Genomic DNA, 13,725 nt, shown 5'->3' with positions numbered 1-13,725 from the left:
GAAACAGAAAGAACTATACAAAGAATCAACAAAACCAGGATCTGGTTCTTTGAGAAAATCAACAAGATAGAAAAACCCTTAGTCAGACAAAGCAGACAGCACAGAGACAATATCCAAATTAACAAAATCAGAAATGAAAAGAGAGACATAACAACAGAAACTGTGGAAATTAAAAAAAAAAATCATCAGATCCTTCCACAAAGGCTATACTTAACAGAACTGGAAAATCTGGATGAAATGGACAATTTTCTAGACAAATACCAGGTACCAAATTTAAATAAGGATCAGATAAACCATCTAAGCAGTCCCATAACCCCTAAAGTAATAGAAGTCATTAAAAGTCTCCCAGCCAAAATAAAATTCAGGACCGAATGAGGTTTAGTGCAGAATTCTATGAGACCTTTGAATGCTTAGTTCTCAGTTGATAAAATTATTTGGGAAGGATAAGAAGGTGTGGCCTTGTTGGATGAGATATGTCACTGGTGGTAGCATTTGAAGTTTCAAAATGCCAGGCCAAGTCTCTCCCCCTCCCCTCCCCCTCCCTTCCCTCTCCCTCTTCCTGCTACTTGAAGATAAGGATACTAACTCTCAGCTACTGTTCCAGCACCATCCTTGCCTGTATGCTTCCATGCTACCCACCATGACAGTCATGGAATCTAACCCCCAGGGACTGTATGTCCAATAAGCTCTTCAATAAGTTGGCTTAGTCATTGTGTCTCTTCACAGAAATGCAGTTTAAATAAGACATATACCTCCTTGATTCAGATGTATGGAATAAATGAGCCAACTTTCCAGGCTCAAAGCTAGTGCACCTCCATTACAATGCCTGGTCCATCTAAACTCAGCCTCTCTGTATGTATGTCTGTGTATCTTTCCTTTCCTTAGTAACTATCACCCAGCCATGTTTCCAGAACACAACATGTGGATTTCAACACTGCAGTTAGACCAGTGATCCATCTGGACAATTTTACCATAATGAAGATCTCCTGCCACTGCTGTCATGAGGGCCATGAACTACTCCCCCTTCCTCACTGTTTTTTAATTCAATTCTTTGTTCTTACTTTTAAAATAAAAATAAAAATAAAAGACTGTATTTCAGTATATAGCCTTGAATTTGTGAACCTCCAAGTCAGTTTCTTAAATGCTAAGATGTAGATAATGTACCTGTGGAACAAGTTCAACATTTTGTGTGTGGGCGTGGATGTAGCAAACTTTATAGATGGTATTCAAGATAGTAGGGAGGGCTCCCTAGAACCCTTCTATTATTATGGAATCTGGGATGGAAATTGTAAGGGAGATTCTCAGTGTTGGGGGCTGAGTTAGGATAGGGACTCCTCAGCAACTGAGGGCCTACCTCTTTTTCTCGGTGTCCTTGCTGGGGTGGGTGGTCCAGGGTTTCTTACATTGTGGAGACCATGTAATCCATGAGGTCCACCACCCTGTTGCTGTAGCCATATTCATTGTCATACCAGGAAATGAGCTTTACAAAGTTGTCATTGAGAGCAATGCCAGCACCAGCAGCAAAGGTGGAAAAGTGGGAGTTGCTGTTGAAGTCGCAGGAGACAACCTAATCCTCAGTGTAGCCCAGGATGTCCTTCAGATGCCTGCCTTGCCACCTACTTGATGTCATTCTAATTGGCAGTTTTCTTCAGGTGGCATGTCAGATCCAAAATTGATATACATTGGGGATGGGAATACAGAGGCCATGCCAGTGAGCTTCCTGTTCATCCCTAGAATGACCATGCCCACAGCCTTGGCCGCACAAGTGGATGCAGAAATGATGTTCTGGGTAGCCCCCATGGCAATCACAGCACAGATTTCCAGAGGGGCCATCCACAGTCTTCTGAGTGGCAGTGAAGGCATGGATGGTGGCCATGAGTTCTCCCATGATGCCAAAGTTGTCATGGATGACCTTGGCCAGGGGATCTAAGCAGTTAGTGATGAAAGATGCATTGCTGACAATCTTGAGTGAGTTGTCATATTTATCATGGTTTACACCCATCACAAACATGGGAACATCAGCAGAAAGTGTAGAGATTATGACCTTTTTGTCACAACCTTCAAGTGGGCACCAGCTTTCTCCATGGTGGTGAAGATGCCAGTAGTCTCCACAATATACTCAGCACCAGCATCACCCCATTTGATGTTAGCGGGATCTCACTCCTGGAAGATGGTGATGGACTTCCCATTGATGGCAAGCTTCCCATTCTCGGCCTTGACTACTCTGTTGAATTTGCCATGGGTGGAGTCATACTGGAACATGTACACCATGTAGTTGAGGTCAATGAAGGGGTAGTTGTTGGCAACAATCTCCACTTTGTCAAGTGCAGAGCAGAAGGTAGCCTTGGTAACATGGCACCCAATATGGCCAAATCTATTCACACTGACCTTCACTATTTTGTCTATAGGACAAGGCTGGCCTGCACAAGTAGATGCGGTCGTCTCTGGAACGGGGGAAATGAGTTCAACCTTCTTAAGACAAAGGAGAGACTGTTAAAAGAGATGTATAACAGATTAATTTGTTCAAAGTTTTACATGAAAAAAGAGCTATTAGAAATAAAAACTCAGACATGAAGGAAAACAGTGCCATATTATGGCTAGGACTGAGACTGAAAAGCTGTGTACAAATTTGATTGACAAAAATATGGACACTAAATACCATCTTGAAATAAGAAACCAGTTAATCTATCTACTCTGGTTGTTATGGACTCCTATGCGTTGTACTCATTCTTCTTCAGTTATTACAAAGTCCCCCTCTGGAATGGAGATATTTTGATTCATAATGAGATTATGATTTGATAACACATAGATACTTGACAGGAAACTTTATAGTCAGAAGAGCTATTTGTTTCCAGCATATCATTTTCAAAGCCTGAATAGTGTCTGTGGTGGTTTGAATGAAAATGGTCTTTTTTTATTGGATATTTTATTTATTTACATTTCAAATCTTATCCCCTTTCCTGATTTCCCCTCTGCTAACCCCCTATCCCATCCCCCCTTACCCTGCTTCTGTGAAGGTGCTCACCCTCACCCTCATCCTCATCCCCATTCACCTGCTCACTCTGGTCTCACCGCCCTAGCATTCCTCTACACTGGGACATTAACCCTTCACGAAAATTGTCTCCATACATCAATAGAGAGTTGCACTAATTGGAGGTGTGGCCTTAGAGTAGGCATGGTTTTCTTGGCGGAGTTCCGTGACTAGGGGTGGGCTTTTGCTGGGAGCCTTTGAGCCTGGTGTGTGTTGAAAGTGGGCACAGGGTAGGACTCTGATGAAGTTTATTTAAGACTGATGGTATCTGGATATTCTAGCTCTCTAACTAACCTGAAATGCTGATGATAACATCTAAAAAGTCCTAAAAACTTTCTTACTCTTTCTAAGGGTAAAAAGCTGCTGGTTTAGAGGATTAGCAACTGTAGCCTAACAGCAGGGGATTAAGTAATGTGGCCTTTGTTGTATCTCAAGAGGAACTCTATCTTTCAGCCTGGTAGTAAAAGTTTAAAGAAAAAAAAGGGACACTATGAAAAGTGACTATAATGTTTATTACTAAGTTGTAAAAACTTTCCTGTGAAAGCACTCTCAGAGAAAGAAAATGAGTGAAAAGGGGAGATAAGATAACATATATTTACTTCCTCTGAATGTCCATTATAATGGACATGAGAAATCCTGATTAATCTGCATACAGATATAGAATAGGAAAGAGGAATAACACTGTCCTATTTGTCTAGGAGAGTCTTATATGTTACATTATATGGAACATCTAATTCAATTAAAACAAGAATATGATACAGTAGTTCTTCGGTCTTCCTTCATATTACTATTATTTTCACTGTTTGAATGCTGAGATTAAACCCAGAGTCTCCTGTATGCAAAATAAGGTTTCTACTACTGAGACATATTCCAGACCCTTTTCCATGAACCCAATTTTATAGCTTTCCATAGCAATATAATTATGTAAATATAAATTTACAAGGCCAGAGAAATTATAACCTTGGTATACAATTCCATTGTTAAGAATTAGAAAAGTCTAGATTTTAACTCAGTTGTCTAGAGTGCCTATTTCTTTTCTATCAACATCTTTGCTCCAAAATCTCATTTGTAAATTGTTTATCTATGAACTTGTAGTTACTGATGCAATTATATAGGTTTGTAGAAAATTACTAGAAATGGCAAGTTAGTATGACCTTGGATTTTTCTCTTGCAGAGTTGAGCAGGGCATAGTGAGTAGAATTCTGAAGGGAACAGTCAATGTTCTGCTCAGGGAATTAGTTATTCCTGATGGGGAATTACAAACCAAGCATAACCTTGAATCTAAAAAGATAGAATGTTTATATCCACAATACATGATGTAATCAGAGTTTCTTTTATTTTTTTTTCTGTTAAGGGACTTACTCAACCTAGGATGGGCCCTCAAGGAGAGAACTACTTACAATATATATTCCCAGAATGCTAAGTTATAAGAGTCTCATTTGAGTGAAATGATAAATCGGATACACAAATGAGATTATTATTTTCTTTTGTGCAAATAGAGAACATTTTAAAGAGATTCTCAATCTGAAATCATATCATACACCAGACATAGATACTATAGGAGGCCAGAGCCAGAATTTTACTGATGGCTAATACCCCTTCATCATCTTAAACTTAAAATCCTTAGGTTATTGGAGTGAAAGGAACTGTGAGATTCATCAGCAGTTACATATTTAGGGGAACAGAGGTGAGCATCTCATCAATTGTCTTTACCTTCATACTATCCCTTCAAAAAAAACCAACCAACCAAACAAACAAACAAACAAACCGCAAAGCTATGAGTCATTATTTCGAGAGACAGAGCCTGCTTATTTCTCTTTCTGTTCCTAATTCCTAATGAAGATTAAAGAAAAGGGAAGAAATATTGTTTAAATACTTCAGAAATTCTGCCAGTATCTTCTCACTATTGATGCTAGTCATTGATAAGAAAGAAGAAGTAGAGATTTCTCAGGAATGGGAAGTATGTTCTTTGAATACTTTGTGGAGTGACTTTAGACAACCATAAACTTGTAACAAACAGCTGTAATTGTCCTGTGAGCCCAGTCTTTAACGCATGAGCTATCTCTCTAGCACCTCCAGCACCCAACTGTCCTTTTTAAATCACTGACAGAGTCCTTGCTAATGACCCTTCACCATTGTTTCTACAGATCTACTGATGATATAAATGGCTATGGGGAATGATTCTTCTGTGACTGAGTTCATTCTCACTGGACTGACAGAGCAACCTGAACTCCAGATGCCCCTGTTTTTCCTGTTCTTGGTGAACTGTTTAATCACTGTGGTGGGAAACTTGAGTTTAATGAGTCTTATTTGCTGCAATACAAACCTTCAGACACCTATGTACTTTTTTCTCTTCAATCTGTCTTTTATTGATTTGTGCTATTCATTTGCCTTTACTCCCAAAACACTAATGAGTTTTGTCTTAGAGAAGAACATAATTTCTTTTACAGGATGCATGACACAGCTGTTTTTCATGTGCTTTTTTGCCAATTCAGAGTGCTATTTGTTGACAGCCATGGCCTATGATCGCTATGTTGCCATCTGTCAACCCCTTCTGTACATGGTCATCATGTCTCCTATGACATGTTCCCTGATGATGTTTGGTTCATACTTGATGGGAATTGTTGGTGCAATTGTACATACAGGGTGCATGATCAGGCTCAACTTTTGTGGTTCAAACATCATCAACCATTACATGTGTGATATCTTCCCCCTTCTCCAGCTCTCCTGCAGCAGCACCTATGCCAATGAGCTTGTGAGTTCTGTTTTTGTAAGCATAGTAGTTCTTGCATCTAGCTTTCTCATCTTAACCTCCTATGCTCTGATTCTTTTTAATATCACTCAGTTATCAAGTAAGGGTTTGTCCAAAGCCATGAGCACCTGTAGTTCTCACATAATGACTGTTGTCCTGTTTTATGGATTTGCTATGCTTACACATGTCAAAACATCATCTGATGAATCTGTGAATCAGGGGAAATTTTTTTGTCTATTTTGTACATTTTTGATGCCTTTGCTGAATCCCTTTATTTACAGTCTCAGGAATAAGGAAGTCAAGCTTGCTCTAAAGAGAACACTAAGGAGACTCACAGTGAGTGAATCACTGGGGCTGCCATAGTCCATGTTTCCAAATTGGTTCTTTCTCTCCACTTCAATTTCTTATAATCTTCTTTTTGATATTCTCTTTTCTTTCATTCACCTTTTGTTTTATAGGCTTGCAAGATTTCCATGTTATTATTTCTTCACTTTCCTGAACAATAATTCTTGATTTTCTTATGTGAGGATAAGAAAATATTTATGATCTGGAATGCATCCTGAATGAGGTTGTAGCTTCATCTTTGTATGACACATTTTTTGTATATCAAGACAATTCTACTATTTATCTATATATTTTTACAACAACAGGAAGCCATGGAGTTGAATGTTTTCTAATAAGTTTACTTGTGTTGTTGTTTGCAGAGAGGATTTTGTAAAGCTTTTCCTGTTTCAATTCTTTAAAAACATGTAAGAATTTCAATAAAAGAGAGACTTTATGAAAAATTGCATTTTAACGAGGCCAATTTTACATTCAGACTGATCAAATATCACTAACTTCGACAGTATTTTTATAAGAAGATGTTTTGTTAAAAATACAGTTGAATTTGCAACTGCATTTGAACTATTGATAAGGACCAATTTCCTTTAGAAACAACACAATAACAATACATACTATCTAAACTCATTATTCCCTTTGTTATAATGAAACTGGTGTTTGCAAAATGTCTACTTACTTGTGAAAAATAATCCATAGCTGTCATTACAGTTTAGTGACTGAGTGCTTATATATACTCTTATGTTTGATTCTTACCACATATACACATATACAACACATATATTTATATATTTAACATATACTCATATATGTGTGTTTATGATATCAATATTGAGCAACTAAAAATTTTATTTAAATTCACAAATCTAAGGTGTTTTTTTTTTTTTTTTACTTATTCCTGTGAACCCTCTTCTACCCAATTCATGCCAAGCCAAACAAAACCTACAATACTTGAATGTCCATGTAATGAGTACCATTATTCAATATAGTGCTAATAAAATTCTTTTTCTGTTCTCTGCATTGGACTTATTTTATCTTATGTATTCATAATAGAGATACTAGTTTTTAACCAATTGTGCATCTAATAAATAAACAGAAGAAAATAAAGAGAATCAGGAAGTGATGGATACAGCTAAAGAGTTGTTTAGGATAAATCTGAAACATGGGGAGGACCTGGTGATCACATAGGCAGCCTGATCCCTGTTCCTTTGCAGGAGTCATGTATGTTGTGGTGACTTAACAGTTCTAAGGTCTGATACAAGGAACTCTTTGTGACCTGTAAGCTAAAATTGGCTAAGACAGTAGCTGGAGATTTTAAGCTCTATGTCCAGATGTAGTCCAAATATCCATTAAATAAGGATATTGAGTTGAACCTATTAAAAAATTGCTATTATTGACATGAGGATAAATTTTAGTGAATTATACTTGAATATACTCATCATTATTCAAACTTTGTTATGTTACTGTCAACCAAATATACAGGGAATATGTTATTAGTGAAATTTGTCCATAAATATTTTTATTTGCTATTATTTACTATAATGCATGCCATTTCAATGCACATTTGTATACAAGATTTTGTTAAGGACTTAGTAATTTGTTTTGAGAAGATAATGTATATGTTTATAGACTACTTATATAAGCATTTATAATGTCTCCTTAGATGTTACAGATAGATAGATAGATAGATAGATAGATAGATAGATAGATAGATAGCTTGGTTTGAAATTTCAAGATATTTTCTGAACATTTTGTGTAACTTTACTTTCATAATACTATATGAGAATTCCAGTTGTTTTACATATGTATATGTAATTAATATTGTCAGCTTTATTACTGAGATAACTGTGTCAAATCAATATTAGAAATCATGCTGCTGTGTGAAAAGATAACTTTACACATTTGCTATATAGCCCATTCAGAAGAATGCTATAAACTTTCTTTTTTATGATATGAAAGCCTTTTTACAAACCTAATAAAAATAATAACTATGAAAAGAAACCCTGTAATGAAATGACTTAAAATATAATAAAATACAATATTAATACATGAGATCCAGTTGCTTTATATATGAGTAACAAATATTTTAAATTAATAATATAATATCATTGATGTTAATTAAAAAAATAAATATACAACAACCTATCAGTTGTGAGTAGAAGTCTACTGAAGTATAGATAGAACATATTATCATGTGAATGTAAAATGTCCTCTAAAGTCTCATATGCTTGACTGACTTCTCTAAGCTGGTTGTACTGTTTTTGGTGACTATGACCTCACTAGAAAAAGTAGATTACCATGGGAAGGTCTTGAAGGTTATATCTACTTGGAGTACTGGCTTAAGCTCTCTGTATTCTGGTCAAAGATATGTAGAATGTGGTTTCTGAATTTCCCTACTGCTATAGTCAAATGGCACTTTTTCCGTGCTGTGTTTTCCTTGCAAAGAGAGCAAAATCTCACAAAATTCTGAGAATTAAATCTTTCTGCCCTGAAATATTCTTTGTTATATATTTTACCATAGTACATATGATGAAAAAAGTAACTTACAATTTCTATATGTATAAAATATATGAAATGATCCTACAGTCTTTTATATTCTAAGCAAGAATTCTACAAACAATCCAAAACTCAGATCTTTTTTGGGCAAATCCCTTTTGATGTCTATGTATTTATTAGTATACATTAGATATACTTATAAGTATATGTAGCTATAATAATATGTAAACAAGGATCACTGAATTCTACATCTATACTGTTAAAAAAAAAAGTAAAGCCCTAGATATAAACTCATATTACTTGCATGCTATTTCCCCTCTTTCAAATTATCTGTAGTTTATCATCAATGTAGAAGTCTATCTATCTATCTATCTATCTATCTATCTATCTATCTATCTATCTATCTATCATCTATCTATCCTATCTTTCCTCTATCTATCATGTATGTATCTATTATCTATCTATCTTGTAGAGTTTGAAACCTGTGATCTGATGTTTATTACTTCAATCAATGATGCACAGAAAAGCTACAAATAGTAAGTGAGCAGTTTTCTGAATACTCCTTTGTAGACTTATAATGAGAAGGAAAATGTGGACCACTCAGTACTCTGCCCTGGGAAATAGTCCCTGATGGGAAATTATAAGGTGAATAGGACTTTGAATCTCAAAAGATATGTTAGCTTTGTAGCATTTGATGTAAATATAAACTCAGTAAGTTTTACCCTCAAGGGGCACATCCCACAGGGAGAGTATTACAAAGAAGTGATTTTTTTTTCTATACTTATTCTGCAAAACCTTGACCTTCGTATTTTCATTTGAATTAGGTAGTGTTTTGAAGACTCATATGATATTGCCTTTTTAAATGTTGAGTATGTAGAAAGAATGTTTTATAGAAATTCCATTTCCTGTAATGAATCTCTTCTAGCAAGTCAGAGATTATCTGTGCTGGTTGCAATTACTCAGTTTGTTTTGTGAACAGTGAGAAGGAAGGTACCCAGTGCTCCTAAAGCAAGAAAGTATCTAGATGACTACAGGTGAGCATTGTATTTTTGTCTTGACAGCTGCACTTGAAATTCATAGTTTCATAAATCTTGGACTTTAGAAGACAATAATTCAGCCCCTTAGCCTGGAGGTAAATTGGGCTGATATCATTCATGAGGCAGTTTTCATCATCTCCTTTCCTACTTGTTTTTTCTTCTAGAAGTAGTTTCTCTCTTGACAAATTTTAAATAGATTTATAAGGTCTACTGCTCCTGATTAGGAGCAGGTGTATTCTATTAACTCAGATATGTATTTAGCCATAGCCCTCTATTTAAAGTGAAAAATTGAACTTGTAAAATAACTAAAGGAAGCTCTGCATATATCAAACTAGAAAAGTTTTTTGATCCATTGAATTTTTAAGATTTCAAAGAAAAACAGGAGTGGGTGGGTGGGTGAACATCCAAATAGAAGGAGAATGAGGGAGATGGAGAAGAAGGTTTGAGGGGTGTGGGTGGATGTTGACTTGGAAAGGAGATAACATTTGAAATGTAAATAAAGAAATTATCCAATTTGAAAAATTGAGTCAGTCTGGGCCAGTGTCCTGAGGAAACCTTGGTTATGAACTCTGCAACCAGTCCCACAACACCCAAAGGAAGCTCTACTCTCAGACACACTAATATGCCCAGGATCCCAGGATCCTGGGATCACAGGAGCTTGGTGACACCATAATCTGAGGATCCCAGAGGCAGCTTAACACCCAGGAGCTCTGACACACCCAGGATCCCTGAATCACAAGACCACTGAGACACCTGAACACTGAGGAGTTCTGACACAATCAGGATCACAGGAAGGATAGGCTCCAGTCATATATAGCAAGCGCAAGTATCACTGGACATAATCAGATGGTAGGAGGCAAGTCTAAAAACATAAGCAACAGAAACCAAGGCTATGTGGCATCATGAGAACCCAATTCTCCCAGAATAGCAAGTCATGGATATGCCATCATACGAGGAAAGCAAGATTCGGTTCTAAAATCACTTCTCATTATGATGGTAGAAGATTTTAGGAAGGACATAAATAACTCCCTAAAAAATATAGGAAAACACAGGTAAACAGCTAGAAGACCTTAAAGAGGAAACACAAAATCCCTTAAACAATTATAAGAAAACAGAAACAAACAGGCAAAGGAAATGAACAAAACTATCCAAGTTCTTAAAAATGGAACTAGAAACAACAAAGAAGTCACAAAGGGAGACAACCCTGGAGTTAGAAAACCTAGGAAAGAGATCAGGAGTCATAGATGCAAGCATCACCAACAGAATACAAAAGATAGAAGAGAGAATCTCAGGTGCAGAAGATACCATAGAAAACATTGACAAAACAGTCAAAGAAAATGGAAAAAGCAAAAAGTTCCTAACCCAAAACATCCAGAAAACCCAGAACACAATGAGAAGACCAAACCTAAGGATTATAGGTATAGAAAAGAGTGAAGATTCCCACCTTAAAGGGCCAGTAAATAGCTTTAACAGAATTATAGAAGAAAACTTTACTAACCTAAAGAAAGAGATGACCATGAACATATAAGAAGCTTACAGAACACCAAATAGGTTGGACCAGAAAAGAAATTCCTCCCATTACATAATAATCAAAACACTAATTGCACAAAACAAAGAAGGAATATTAAAAGCAGTAAGGGTAAAAGGTCAAGTAAAATATAAAGGCAGACCTATCATAATTATACCAGACTTCTTAACACAGACTATGAAAGTTAGAAGAACCTGGCAGAGCTCAACAGACCCTAATAGAACACAAATGCCAGCTCAGGCTACTATATCCAGCAAAACTCTCAATTAACCTCTAAGGAGAAACCAAGAATTATACCAGACTTCTTACCACAGACTATGAAAGCTAGAAGATCCTGGGCAAATGTCAACAGGCCCTACGGGAACACAAATGCCAGCTCAGGCTACTATATCCAGCAAAACTCTCAACCTAGAAGGAGAAACCAAGATATTCCATGACAAAACCAAATTTACCCAATATATTTCCATAAATCCAGTTCTGCAAAATATAATAAATGGATAACACCAACACAAGGAGGGAAACTACACCTTAGAAAAAGCAATAAACTTACCTTTCAAACAAACAGAAGATAGCCACAAAACATAATTCCACCTCTAACAACAAAAATAACAGGAAGCAACAATCACTTTACCTTAATATCTCTTAACATCAATGGACTCAATTCCCCCAAAAAGACATAGAATAACAGACTGGATATGTAAACAAGATCCAGCATTTTGCTGCATACAAGAAATGCACCTCAGTGATAAAGACACATACACTACCTCAGAGTAAAAGATTGTAAAACAATTTTCCAAGCAAATGGTACCAAGAAACAAGCTGGGTTAGCTATTATAATATCGAATAAAATCAACTTTCAAGCAAAAGTTATCAAAAAAAATAAGGAAGGACACTTCATACTGATCAAAGGAAAAATCTACCAAGATGAACTCACAATTCTGAATATCTATGATCCAAATACAAGGGCACTCACATTCATAAAAGAAACTTTACTAAAGCTCAAAGAACATATCACACCCCACACAATAATAGTGGGAGACTTCAACACCCCATTCTCAGCAATGGACAGATCATAGAAATGAACTAAACAGAGACACAGTGAAACTAGCAGAAGTTATGAACCAAATGTATCTAACAGATATTTATAGAACATTTCATCCTAAAACAAAAGAATATACCTTCTTCTCAGCACCTCACAGTACATTTTCCAAAACTGGTATTTCTCCATATAATTGGACAGACAACCAGACTCAACAGATACAAGAAGATTGAAATAATTCCATGCACCCTATCAGATCACCACGGACTAGAGCTGGTCTTAAATTCCAACAAAAACAATGGAAAGCACTCATATACATGGAAGATGATCAATGCTCTAACCAATGAATTAATAAAGAAAAAAATTAAAGGCTTTTTAGAATGTAATGAAAATGAAGACACATCACACCAAAACTTATGGGACACAATGAAAGCAGTGGTAAGAAGAAAACATATAGCTCTAAGTGCCTCCAAACTGAAACTGAAGAGATCTTACAGTAGCAGCTTGAGAGCACACTTGAAAACTCTAGAACAAAAGGAAGCAAATTCACTCAAGAGGAGTAGATGGCAGGAAATAATCAAAGTCAGGGCTGAAATCAACCAAATATAAACAAAAAGAACTACACATAAAATCAACGAAACCAGGAGCTGGTTCTTTGAGAAAATCAATAAGATAGATAAACCCTTAGCCAGACTAACCAGAGGACACAGAGATAGTAACCAAATTAATAAAGTCAGAAATGGAAAGGGAGACATAACAATGAAATCCATCTTAAAATAATTATTTTATTTTTTGAGGAATGTTAACAGTTAAAAATATTAAAATCATGTTCTACAAACACCATGGAAATATTATTGATAATTTTTCTCACTGTGCTTGAAATTAGTATTTTCTTAATGTTTAACTTCAAAAAGGTTTTGCTATTTTTAAATTTTTAAAATATGCCTTCTAATAAGTAATTTCTCATCTAGAAATGCTGATATTCCTTTCTAAGGAAACTGATTGTTAGACAATGTACACAGATATTTAATGCATTTTAAATCCTCTCTTACTATGTCATGTGGTATTGTACAAGAGCTTTTGAATATATTTCTTAATGATTCATTTTTAGTATTTTATGCTCTTTTCCTATGCTTAATTCTCAAGAATATTTCATATGTTTTGAAACAATTCAGTATTCAACATTAGATATAGGATCCTCAGTTATGGATACATCACACCAAAACTTATGGGACAGAATGTATTAAATATTTATTAATCATATTTTAGGGTATGAAAGGATATGAATATAAAAGTTGAACAAATTATTATTATTTGGTTCTCAAAATACTCAACATTATTTATATGTTTGATATGTAAAAGGCATTTAATAATAAAAAACTTTTAAGAAAAAAATTAGACGAGAGCCCTCTGCCTCAGGGGCAGGGAGCGCCATCTTGGTTCTGGGACTCCTCAGAACTTAGGAACTTAGTCTGCACAGGTGAGAGTGTGCACCACAGAGGCAGA

The 13,725-nt window shown here is 35.8% G+C and overlaps 1 protein-coding gene across 1 annotated transcript; it reads left to right on the top strand.

Annotated features, from left to right (window-relative positions):
- Positions 1–5,186: 5,186 nt before the first annotated feature.
- LOC110288232 (olfactory receptor 143-like) lies at positions 5,187–6,146 on the top strand. Its single transcript, XM_021154636.1, has one exon. The coding sequence runs from the start codon at positions 5,196–5,198 to the stop codon at positions 6,144–6,146; it is 951 nt and encodes a 316-aa protein (XP_021010295.1). The 5' UTR covers positions 5,187–5,195.
- The last annotated feature ends 7,579 nt before the right edge of the window (positions 6,147–13,725 follow it).

This window comes from Mus caroli, unplaced genomic scaffold (assembly GCF_900094665.2).
Source record: "Mus caroli unplaced genomic scaffold, CAROLI_EIJ_v1.1 scaffold_8061_1, whole genome shotgun sequence".
NCBI lineage: Eukaryota > Metazoa > Chordata > Mammalia > Rodentia > Muridae > Mus > Mus caroli.
The sequence above is the reverse complement of the archived record's forward strand: the minus strand, read 5'-3'. Positions and strand labels throughout refer to the sequence as shown.

Coding starts and splice junctions, on each gene's coding strand:
- LOC110288232 (XM_021154636.1), top strand. CDS start 5,196: ATGGCTATGGGGAATGATTCTTCTGTGACTGAGTTCATTCTCACTGGA.